Genomic DNA, 11,556 nt, shown 5'->3' on the forward strand with positions numbered 1-11,556 from the left:
ACATCTTCCCTCTTTCTTTCTGATTGTTGCGAAATTTGCGTGAAAACAACGTAATTTTATGTGTCTGTGCTGTTTTGTGCTTTTCCTTCTTCGGAACGACCCAAACAAAAAAATCCGAAAGAAAACCATTGAGAATTTCATCGATATTTTATTCAACAACGGAAGGTATCATCGTGTCTTCTTTTATGTTCCATATTTGGCTCCTGTGCTAATAATGGTAGATCCCTGGCCGGTCAGGATCTCCGACGCGCGATCACCAGAAGCCGACGAGTTTACGATCGATTCCTTCGGGCTAAATTTGCATGTGTTGCAACAAAATTGCTGTTGCGCTTCCTCTTCATCCATCCATCAGTCGTCCATCATTGCCGATCACTGTGCCTGCGCCGACTGACATAAGGTTTACAACGTGCCTTCAACTTTACCTACCGAAAACCGATAAACGCACATAATAGGATCCGTATATTATTCTAATTATACTCGAATTACTCTTTTGGTGTCTACTTATTTGATCAAGTAACGATAAAGTTCAATTAATGTTTCAACGGTGAATTTGATTTTCCAGCGTTGTGCATACAAAAACTGATCGATTAGTGCCAAAACATCTTTTAAAAGAACACCTAACTTTTTTCGCTACAGGTGCACATAGCGCTGCTCATCGAGCACTCAAACCGCTCAAGCTATTACACGGATAGATCAATGGAATAGTTGTTATTAATTTAATTACACATTACCATCGGCAATGATCAAAGGCTCTGCCGTGATCCGAATCGTGGCCGCTTCATTTATTCTCCTGCCCGCGATCTCGCACTTAGCAGGCCGAAACGGATCAGGCACGATTGCTATGGCTACTGTTTGAACTGTGCATTATCACCCCGTCAGCCGTTCTTCTCCAGAAACCCGAACATACTCGAAACGGACTGACCTCGGCTATCATTGATTCAGCAAAACACGTTCAAGTGGATCCTGTGGCTCGATGGCTGCCCACTCGAAGCTCCTTGAAGAAAATAGAATAGAAAAAGATTAAACCATTACTAATATTTCCGCTTTTTAATCTGAGTGTCTCACCATGTTTTTTTTTTATTTCTTCTCTGTCTGCCTTTTCGGTTAATTACAGGTATCCGCTACCGATCCGGACTGTGGCGTCAATGCGATGGTAAATTACACCCTCGGCGAAGGCTACAAGAAGATCACCGAGTTCGAGATACGTTCCAGCACGGGTGAGGTTTGCATCGCCGCCGAGCTGGACTACGAAACGCGCAATTCGTACGAATTCCCAATCATTGCCACCGATCGAGGTAGGTCGTCCCGTCCGAACATATGCTATAATTTTATCAGCTCATGATTTATTCGATTGTGGACGGATAAGTATTCGTACGCCAATGTCGATTGTAACGCAGATTCACACTGGAAGCCAATAGGTAGTAATTTAAAAAGCTTCAACACGTTCAAGGAGAACCTTAGTTTTGCGTGTTATCCTTTTCGTCGGGGGAAAAGAAAAGAAACACTTTTCCGTGGGTGATTTTTTATGAGCTCAGTTTTGAAAAAATATTAACTATGTCCAATGTTACGCTTTACGTGGCCTTCTGCATTGACTATATCAATCATACAATTATTCACCATACTCACCTCCCAATCGTTACATGGTTTGGCGTGCAGTGTGATATGTAGCACCGTTTTGTCAACCGTGCAAATCAGTGCATTTTTAGTCCAAATTTCTTCCTTCCTAAATCGACAATTCTGATTATCCACGTATCCATTGAGACTAAAATGAATCATATACAATAAACGTCAAGAACTAAGAATTACGACTTCCCTACAACAAACCGTATTCACCCCGTATTTCAGGTGGTCTCAGCACAACGGCAATGGTTAAAATTCAGCTAACCGACGTCAACGACAACCGACCGATGTTCTATCCCCGGGAGTACAACGTGTCGCTGAGGGAATCCATGCCTACCAATTCGTTGCTTTCGACGCCGGTGGTGGTCGTGGTCGCTACCGATTCCGACTCCGGTAGTTTCGGTACCATCAGCTACCGGATAGTGGCCGGCAACGAGGCAGGGATCTTTCGCATGGATCGCCTCACGGGGGAGATTTTCGTCGCACGACCGAACATGTTATCAAGCCGAAGTCAACCGTACCACCGGTTGAACATCTCGGCCAGTGACGGCGGAGGGCTACGGTCAACGCATGACGCCGAGGTGTTCATCAGTGTGATTGACGCGACACAGCGACCACCGATCTTCGATAAGCCCCGGTACACGTATTACGTGAAGGAGGATGTCAAGAAGAATACGGTTGTGGGCACAGTCTCTGCCACCAGTAGCAATTCAGGTTATTACTATGCGATAACTCTTAACATTTTCACCATCTAACCGCAACAATACCATTTCAGGAAGTCGAGGTTCGATTCGGTACTTTATCTATTCCGGCGATCCTGATGGTTATTTTGCGATCGATCCAGTCTCGGGTAACATCCGAGTAGCTAGTACTTTAGATCACGAAACAAAGCCACAGGTGCTGCTGAACATACAAGCGACGAGTGGAGATCCTCCCGCGTACGGTCATACTCAGGTCAACATTGACATCGAAGATGTGAACGATAACCCACCGGAATTCGAGTCCAGCACAGTTCGCATATCCGTACCGGAAAATGTCGAAATTGGTTCACCTCTGTATGCTGCAAATGCCCACGACAAAGACTCCGGAATGAGTGGTGTGATCACTTATCGGCTAAGTAACAACGGCCCTACGACAAGCAGCCTTTTCAGTATTGACAGTCGTAGCGGACATCTCAGTTTAGCACGACCGTTAGATTACGAAACCATTCAACGACACACGTTGATTGTAACGGCCGCAGACTCGGGTATTCCTTCGTTATCTACCAATCTTACCATTCTGGTTGAAGTACAAGACGTAAACGATAACGCACCCGTTTTCGAGAAAAATGATTACCTGATTAAGGTTTTGGAGTCCACACCCAGTAATTCACAGGTAAGATCCCATGACCTATTAAAGTACGAAAGTGGAGTCCAATTCCATATCTTCCAACAGATTCTACAAGTCAACGCGATTGATGCGGACACAGGGAACAATGCACGACTTACCTATCGTATTTTGGGAGACGACCATAAATCTCGTTCCGGAAAATCGTCGACAAACGCTTTGGATGACAGCATTCCCAATATCTTCGGAATATTTCCAAACAGTGGATGGATCTATCTTCGGACCAAACTCGATCGAGAAGTTAAGGAACGATACAACATAACCGTGATTGTCAGTGATAACGGAGTGCCAACACTAACTGCTACAACTCACGTCATCGTGACAATTCTGGACGCGAACGACAACAGTCCGATCTTTGCCAAACAGCTGTACGAATTCCAGATTGAGGAAAATATGAGACGAGGATCCGTAATTGGTGTCGTTACGGCAAGCGATGCTGATGCAGGAATCAATGCCGTTGTCCGATACAGTCTGATACCGAGCAATACCAGCTTTCAGATTAATCCAGTGTCAGGTAAGTGGTACTCGGAAGAGTCAGACTGAATTATCGCTAACTGTCACTTTACCGTAGGTGAAATTACAACACGAGACAGTCTCGATCGGGAAACGAAGTCCAGCTACGACCTGGTAGTGGAAGCGCGTGACCAAGGAACTCCGTATCGTAGTTCACGTGTTTCTATTAAAATTAAAATCTTAGATATCAACGACAACGCTCCCGATATAGTCGATCCTCAGGAAGATGTTGTAAGCGTCCGTGAAGAACAGCCTACCGGCACGGAGGTTGTCCGTGTACGTGCGATCGATCGCGATTATGGAATCAACGCATCCATTACGTACTCCATCCTGAAGGGGCGAGACTCCGATGGTCACGGAATGTTTTCGATTGATCCTCTAACGGGACTGATTCGCACAAAAGCCCCCCTTGATCACGAAGAAAAAACAATCTATCGACTGGCAGTGGCTGCCACAGACAACGGTAAACCACCGAGGCAAACAGTTCGTCTTCTGAGGATTGAAGTACTGGACCTGAATGACAACCGACCAACGTTCACAAGTTCCAGTTTGGTCTTCAGGGTAAGCTCAATCAAACTTCATGGCGTGAACAGAAATCATAAAAGCAATTATTCTCCATTACAGCTTCGAGAAGATGTCGGCGTGGGTCATGTAATCGGATCCATCAGTGGTAACGAGCAATCCGATTCGGAAAATTTCATAGCTAGTACAAATGATCTGCACATAACCTACTCGCTTACTCCGTTGACTAACGATATAACCGAAGGGGCCTTCGACATCGATCGCAACTCCGGAAAGTTGGTTGTCGCGCGTTCGCTTGACCGCGAACAGCAAAACGAGTATCGAATGGAAATCCGTGCCTTGGATACCAGTGCAAGCAATAATCCACAAAGTTCCGCAGTTACCGTGAAGATCGAAATAGCCGATGTCAATGATAATCCACCTAAATGGCCCAGTGATCCTATCAATGTCTATGTTAGCGAAGATAGTTCCGTAGGATCGATTGTGTTCAACTTTACCGCCACGGATGCTGATTCCGGGACAAACTCGGAAATTAAATACAACCTATCCAAATCAACCGCGTCTCAAAAGGAATATTTCTCAATCGATTCACTGACCGGATCACTAACGTTACTAGCTCCTTTGGATTACGAAGATACCAAGGAGTACCTTTTGATCGTACAAGCAACGGATCAATCCTCTAACGTAACTGAAAGAATGACGACATCGGCAACGGCAAGGATCATGGTTACCGATGTAAATGATAACTCTCCGATGTTCGTTGTCCCGCAAGCCCAAGACGCAACGGTGTACATCAGCGATTCCTTAGAAGTGAATCAAATTGTGTCGCATGTAGTAGCAACTGATCGCGACAGTGGTGAGAATGGTCGCATCCTGTATAGAATCATCAGTGGAAATGACGATGAACGATTCGCTATTGACCCCGACACTGGATTTATTAGGATGGCCAAAGCATTCAGTAGTAACTTCATTGCAGAAAGTCTAAAGAATACGGTCACCGGAAGATACAATTTGGTGATTGCCGCATCGGACCAGGGAATGCCAAGATCAAAAGAAGCTAAAATTACGATTCAAGTCGTGATTCAGAATACAACCAACAACCCTCCTAGGTTTCTGGAATCTGTTTACCATGTGAACATAACGGAAAATGTTCCAACGGGAAGTTTCGTGGTTCGTGTGTCGGCAAAATCCTACAACGACAATGGGAATGCTAATCTAACCTACGAAATACCCAAAGGTACGGGAGAGGATCACTTTGTGGTTGATACGGTTCGAGGCATTGTAACGACCCGTGGAATATTCGACCGGGAGTCCAAAGATATGTACACGATCCCAATCTACGTTACTGAGCAGAATCGGTTTAAGAGTTCTGCTTCTGGGACGTCAAAAGATCTCAGTCAGTTCGACGTAGCTACACTGGTCGTACGGATCACCGATGTGAACGATCATGCACCAGAATTTCTGCCTGGGTCATGCTATCCTTTGGCGGTACCAGAAAATAACGATTTTTCCGTTATACATACCGTAGTTGCCAGTGACATCGACGAGGGTTTAAATGGGGAGATCACCTACGCAATATCTGGTAAGTTTTAGATTTATAACTTTTCGTGAATGGATTATAAGTCTCCTTTTTTTTTCAAGGCGGAAACATTGGCAACAAATTCAGCATCGACATAAACACGGGAGCTCTAACGGCTCGGTCCTTGGATCGCGAGGTGCACGCACGGTATGTTTTACAAATCACCGCCCAAGATCGTGGATCGCCAACATCTCACCAGGGACATTGTAACATCACGATTCGTGTGGAGGATGAGAATGACAACGACCCGAAGTTTGAACTGCAAAAATATATTGCCACCATCGATGAAGATGCCCAAATCGGAACGACGGTGCTGACGGTGAAAGCAATCGACGCGGATATCGGAATCAATGCGAGAATCGTCTACTCGCTGGCCAATGTTACCGAGTGGTTGTTCGATATTGACAGCAAGAGTGGAGTGATCACCACGGCTGGGTAAGTTATTATGTGAACGGAAATTGTTCTATCATTGCTAACATCATACTTACACAATATTCTAGCAATTTCGATCGCGAACGGCAAAGCATCTACAACTTCATGGTGGTCGCGACCGATGGCGGTCGTTACAACGCTCGCTTCCAAAGTGTCGCTGTACAGGTGATCATTGCTGATGTGAACGACAACAAGCCGGTATTCGACAAGTACCCGTTTAAGGAGCAGATCGGTGCTCTGATTCAGCCGGGCCAAACTTTGCTGCACATTTCCGCTTCAGATTCTGACCAGGGAAGTAACGGAGAGATCGTCTATAGTTTGAATGACAATCCAAACAACGCAAAGTTTCGTATAAATCCAAATACCGGAGCATTGACAGCTGTGCAATCTCTTGCTAGTGAAAATGGGCGACTGTTGCACATCGAAGTAACTGCCAGAGATAAAGGAAATCCTCCGCAGGTTGCTACTGGTTTGATAGAGCTTCGGGTTGGTGATCTTCAGCAGGAACTTCCTGCCTTGCGGTTCCACAATAACTCATACAAAGTGAATCTAGTCGAGAACACTCCGGTTGGACATACCGTGTTGCATCTGAACGCGGTTCGAAGTGACGGCAGAAGGCAGAAAATAATCTACAGTTTCGGATCCGGCAATGAGGATGGAACGTTCTCAATCGACGCTGTTACTGGGGAAATTAAAATTAGAAACTCCCACAATTTGGACTATGAACGGTTCAGTCGATTGAAATCGGACGGAATTGAACTGGTCGCAGTGGCAAGAACAGACGGCAGTCCACTTCTGTACGGATATTGCACGATAAAGGTCGAACTGCAGGACGAGAATGATAATGCTCCTAGATTTACTCAACAACAGTATTCGGCTTCGGTATGGGAAGGGAACAACAAGGGAGCGTTTGTAATCAAAGTCAGTGCGTTCGACGCTGATCAAGGATCGAATGCTCACATTTTGTACCACATCGTGGATGGCAATCACGATAATGCGTTTATCATCGAACCTGCTTTTAGTGGCGTTGTAAAGACAAACATCGTTCTGGATCGAGAAATACGAGACAAATACAAACTAAAGGTAATTGCAACCGACGAAGGAGTTCCGCAAATGACCGGTACGGCAACCATCAACGTCAACGTAGTAGATGTTAACGATAACCAACCGACGTTCCCTCCCAACAGTGTTATCAGCGTTAGCGAAGGTAAGCGTTTCTACGACTTCCAGCATGATCAGTTGGTTTTTTCAAAACAAATATTCTCATTACAGCTACCACGGTTGGATCTGTACTTACCTCGATAACTGCCAACGATGTAGACACCAATCCGCCCCTAACGTACAGCTTCGGAGATAGCTCGGATGATGATGCCAAGAATTACTTTTCAATTGATCGCTACAGTGGAAAGGTCATTCTGATCAAACCACTGGACTACGAAGACCGACACGAGTTCCAACTGAGAATACTAGCGTCTGATTCAGCACACGTAGCCAGAACAACTCTAACTGTACGCATTACCGATGTCAACGACAATCCGCCACTGTTCCAGCAAATAACCTACCATGCAATGCTCAACGGTATATTTCTTACTGCTCGTACAATCAGTTCCGAGTTTTGATCAATTTTTTCTCTTTTCAACAGACGACACAGACAGTCACAGTAACAACAACAACAACAATATCGCCATCATCTCCGTGAATGCCACCGATGCCGATAGCGAAAACAATGCTGCCATCCGTTACGCGATCAAACCTCCTCCGTTGGGATTCGCGATCGATGAACTTACCGGGCTGCTGTTCGTCAATATGAGTCAAGTGCACCGAACGCACAGCGGAACGTTCTATTTGACTGTCATTGCAACGGATTCCGGACATCCAGCGCTCAGTTCATCGACAACCGTTAGACTAGAGATGAAATATAAGAGTAAGGCTAATCCACACTTTATTCAAAGTCAGTACAGGCTATCGGTCAATGAGGATGCTCCGACCGGGACAGTAATCACAAATCTAATCCCTAAAACAATTGTCGATCAGGTGGATTTAACTTCCAGTATCGCTTTTGAAATTATCGATGGTAACGAGGAGAGTTTATTCGAAATCTCGTATCCGTCGGGAGCTTTGCTTTTAGTTAAACCACTCGACCGTGAAAAGGTAGACTATTACGAACTACGATTGGTCGTTACTGAGCCCGGTTCTCGCTCAATGTACAAAGGCATGAACCTGACTTCGGCCATTCGGGTAACGATCACAATCGAGGACGCCAACGATAATGCCCCTGAATTCCAACCTGGTTCCTATGAAATATCCCTCAGTGAATCTGCTCCGATCAAGTATTCAATAGCTCAGATCTCGGCAATCGATGCCGATCTACCCAATTCGCCTAGCTCGGAGGTTGTCTATCAGATTGTTTCCGGCAACGATGGTGGAATGTTTTCAATCGATTTAATCACTGGTCTTCTATACATCAACAACAATCTGGACTATGATCGTGGTCCAGTGCAGTACAATCTGGTGATCCGCGCTTGTGACAGCCACGTACTTCCCAGGTGCAGTGTTCATCCTTTCATTATCAATTTAACCGATGAAAATGACAACGAACCACAATTTCCCGTTCCCGAGTATCTGGAATTTGTCGGCGAGAATGAACCGATTGGGATCAGTATCTTTACGGCTCGTGCTACCGACATGGATCGAGGAACGTACGGAAACCTTAATTACTCAATTGACAATGCTCTAACCAGTAGTTATTCGAACATCGATGATGGTTGGAAGTTGTTCAAGGTGGATCCAATCAGCGGAGTGGTCAATTCCAATGCCGTGTTTGATTATGAAGAAAAGCATCGGTACTCGTTTACACTGCGAGCGACTGATTCCGGAGGTAAATTCAGAACCGTCAAGGTACGAATTATGATCGAAAGCAGAGATGAGTTTAGTCCACAGTTTACCGAGAGGACGTATAGATTTTTGTTGAAAACCCCAGAAACGGGCCATTTACCGGTTGGATACGTTGTTGGGCATGTGACAGCAACGGACCGAGATCGAGGACCGGATGGTAGGATCGTGTATCAAATGACGACCCAACATCCATATTTCAAAATGAACAGAACAACCGGTGCGATATTGATCAAAAAGAAATTGGATAATGCGGCTGCTTCTCTGGAGGCCGGAAGAGATATCAGCCTAGTTGTGACGGCCAGTTCTGGTCGGCAAGGTTCACTGACAAACATGACAGTGGTTGAAATCTCAATTGATTCGTTGGGTCACTCCAGAAATGACATTGGTGGGGACTATGGACAGTCAGAGTCCGTATCGGCTAGCAATGGGCTTGCGAATTGGGCTTTGGGACTATTGATCTCGATCCTGCTGGTTGTAATCTGCTCGGCATCTGTTTTCCTGTTTTTGCATATGAGAAACCGGCAACAGAAACAGGTTAACAAAAGTGGGTTGAGTACCGAGTCGGTAGGTCATTCGAATAACTACGTGGATCCCAGTGCATTTGATACGATACCAATTAGAGGTAATTCGAGTGGTACGAGTGGAGCTGGTCAATTTGCGCCACCAAAGTACGATGAGATTCCACCGTATGGTGCTAGTTCTAATTCAGGAGCTGCCACGACCTCAGAGCTTTCCGGCTCCGAACAGTCCGGATCCAGTGGACGAGGATCAGCCGAAGACGATGGTGAAGATGAAGAAATCCGAATGATCAACGAAGGTGGTCCGATGCAGCGGGATGCGCTGCAACTAGATGGTAGGATATCGGATGTATCTGTACAGAATACGCAGGAATATTTAGCTAGGCTAGGAATTGTAGATAACGCTACTACTGGAAATGCATCTAATTCATCTAGACGGTGTTCTGAGAGTATAGGACTGGGAAGCTCGAAGGATGCTATGCTTCACCATACGCTACCCATAGATACTTTGCATATGTTCGACGACGAACACCGGGAGTCTGATCTAACGAATCTAATCTATGCTAAACTGAATGACGTTACGAATAACAGCGATCGAGCTAGTAGCGTAGACGAGACGGTAACGAATGCTGGCAGTATAGGTGCCGCAGTTGATCACGTTATGATGGGTAACTATAGCGATGTGCCGGTGGTCGGCGGACAGCAGGGCATTTCCATGAACGGATCACTTAGTTCGATTGTACATAGTGAAGAAGAACTGACCGGCAGTTACAACTGGGACTACCTGCTCGATTGGGGACCCCAGTACCAGCCGTTGGCACATGTTTTCTCGGAAATCGCACGCCTCAAGGACGATACACTTTCGGTTCACAGTGGTAACAGTGGGACTTCTAGTGCCAAAAGTAAAAACTCGCTTCACCATACGGTGAAAAATGTTCCACCTCCCCTACTGACCAACGTTGCGCCCCGTTCCATCAATGTGCCGGTGTTCTCCGCCCGTGGAACCAGTAGCCACCATGGTCAAGCTCCTAATCAATACCTTCTACCGCGATCACCCATCAGTCATGACTCGGCAGCGGGCTTCAGCACCTCATCAGCCATGTCACCCAGTTTCTCGCCTTCTCTGTCACCTCTCGCAACACGGTCACCCTCCATATCACCTCATGTAGTGTCTACCGGTGTTCCGACGTCTCACCATATGGTTTCACTGCCACGACCTCCTCAGCAGCGAGGCCAGCGAAAACCCTATTGAAAAATCGCACCTTTCCTAATGGCGCCACCTGCTGTGATCATCGGCCTACTTTGCCCCCGTATAATTGGCATGGCTGTTGTATAGTTTTAGAATGTAAATAAACGCCACGTCGTTTCCGTAACATTCCTCGGTTTGTAAAAAAAAAGAACGAACAGTGTACAGTTATCATGATTAGACGAATTTTTTAATAACAACAAATAGCGGATAAGTTTTAACCTATTCACCAGAAAGTGCCTTTCCAGTAAACAAATGAAACCACTGTAAATAGACGATTTTAACGGAATGACTAGAAAAGCTGTACATTTTTTAATATGCAGTATTTACTTGGTTCCAAATAGGATCTAGAAACCAGGCGATTGAACAAATGAACGAATTTTTAACGATTGCTTCTCTATCAGATAAGACTGTAAATATTTTCAACTGTTTAAATGAGTCTAGTGCATTTTTTAACAAATGAAAAAAATATATATATTAGGATTTGTAGAACCGAACGAGATTGAGTTGTAAAATAGACAAATGTCAGATTTTCTCGAGAAAAAGACTGTAAAGATTGTAGAGCTTTTCGTTTAATGGAAAAATAGAATATATTTTATCTAGTTTCATGTTACTTTCCTGGAAAAAAATGGAAACAAGCAGCATTTAACCGAGATTTAGAGATCGAAGCCAACAGCAAAGTCTCGCTCTTCAATCTTCTAGAGGACAGAAGTAAACTCGTTTTAGAACATATACTAGAATCACAATTGTTCAAATTTTTCTGACTATATTTATATATTTTTCTATTGCATAAAGGCCATATGTAAGCAGCGAAAGCGATAAAAGTTTTGAAAATAAAGTATTGT

General features: G+C 44.9%; 1 protein-coding gene across 1 annotated transcript in view; it reads left to right on the top strand.

The window, feature by feature from the left end:
* Positions 1–11,553, top strand: part of LOC131431299 (protein dachsous) — a 234,053-nt gene extending 222,500 nt beyond the window's left edge. Inside the window, exons 3-12 of the mRNA XM_058596915.1 lie at positions 1,115–1,295; positions 1,846–2,334; positions 2,396–2,994; positions 3,055–3,520; positions 3,578–4,080; positions 4,144–5,623; positions 5,683–6,055; positions 6,121–7,259; positions 7,325–7,630; positions 7,695–11,553. Coding sequence (XP_058452898.1) covers positions 1,115–1,295; positions 1,846–2,334; positions 2,396–2,994; positions 3,055–3,520; positions 3,578–4,080; positions 4,144–5,623; positions 5,683–6,055; positions 6,121–7,259; positions 7,325–7,630; positions 7,695–10,717 — 8,559 coding nt within the window. The 3' untranslated portion in view covers positions 10,718–11,553. The remainder of the gene's footprint in view (positions 1–1,114; positions 1,296–1,845; positions 2,335–2,395; positions 2,995–3,054; positions 3,521–3,577; positions 4,081–4,143; positions 5,624–5,682; positions 6,056–6,120; positions 7,260–7,324; positions 7,631–7,694) is intronic.
* Positions 11,554–11,556: the final 3 nt, after the last annotated feature.

Source organism: Malaya genurostris, chromosome 2 (assembly GCF_030247185.1).
Source record: "Malaya genurostris strain Urasoe2022 chromosome 2, Malgen_1.1, whole genome shotgun sequence".
Taxonomy (NCBI): Eukaryota; Metazoa; Arthropoda; class Insecta; order Diptera; family Culicidae; genus Malaya; species Malaya genurostris.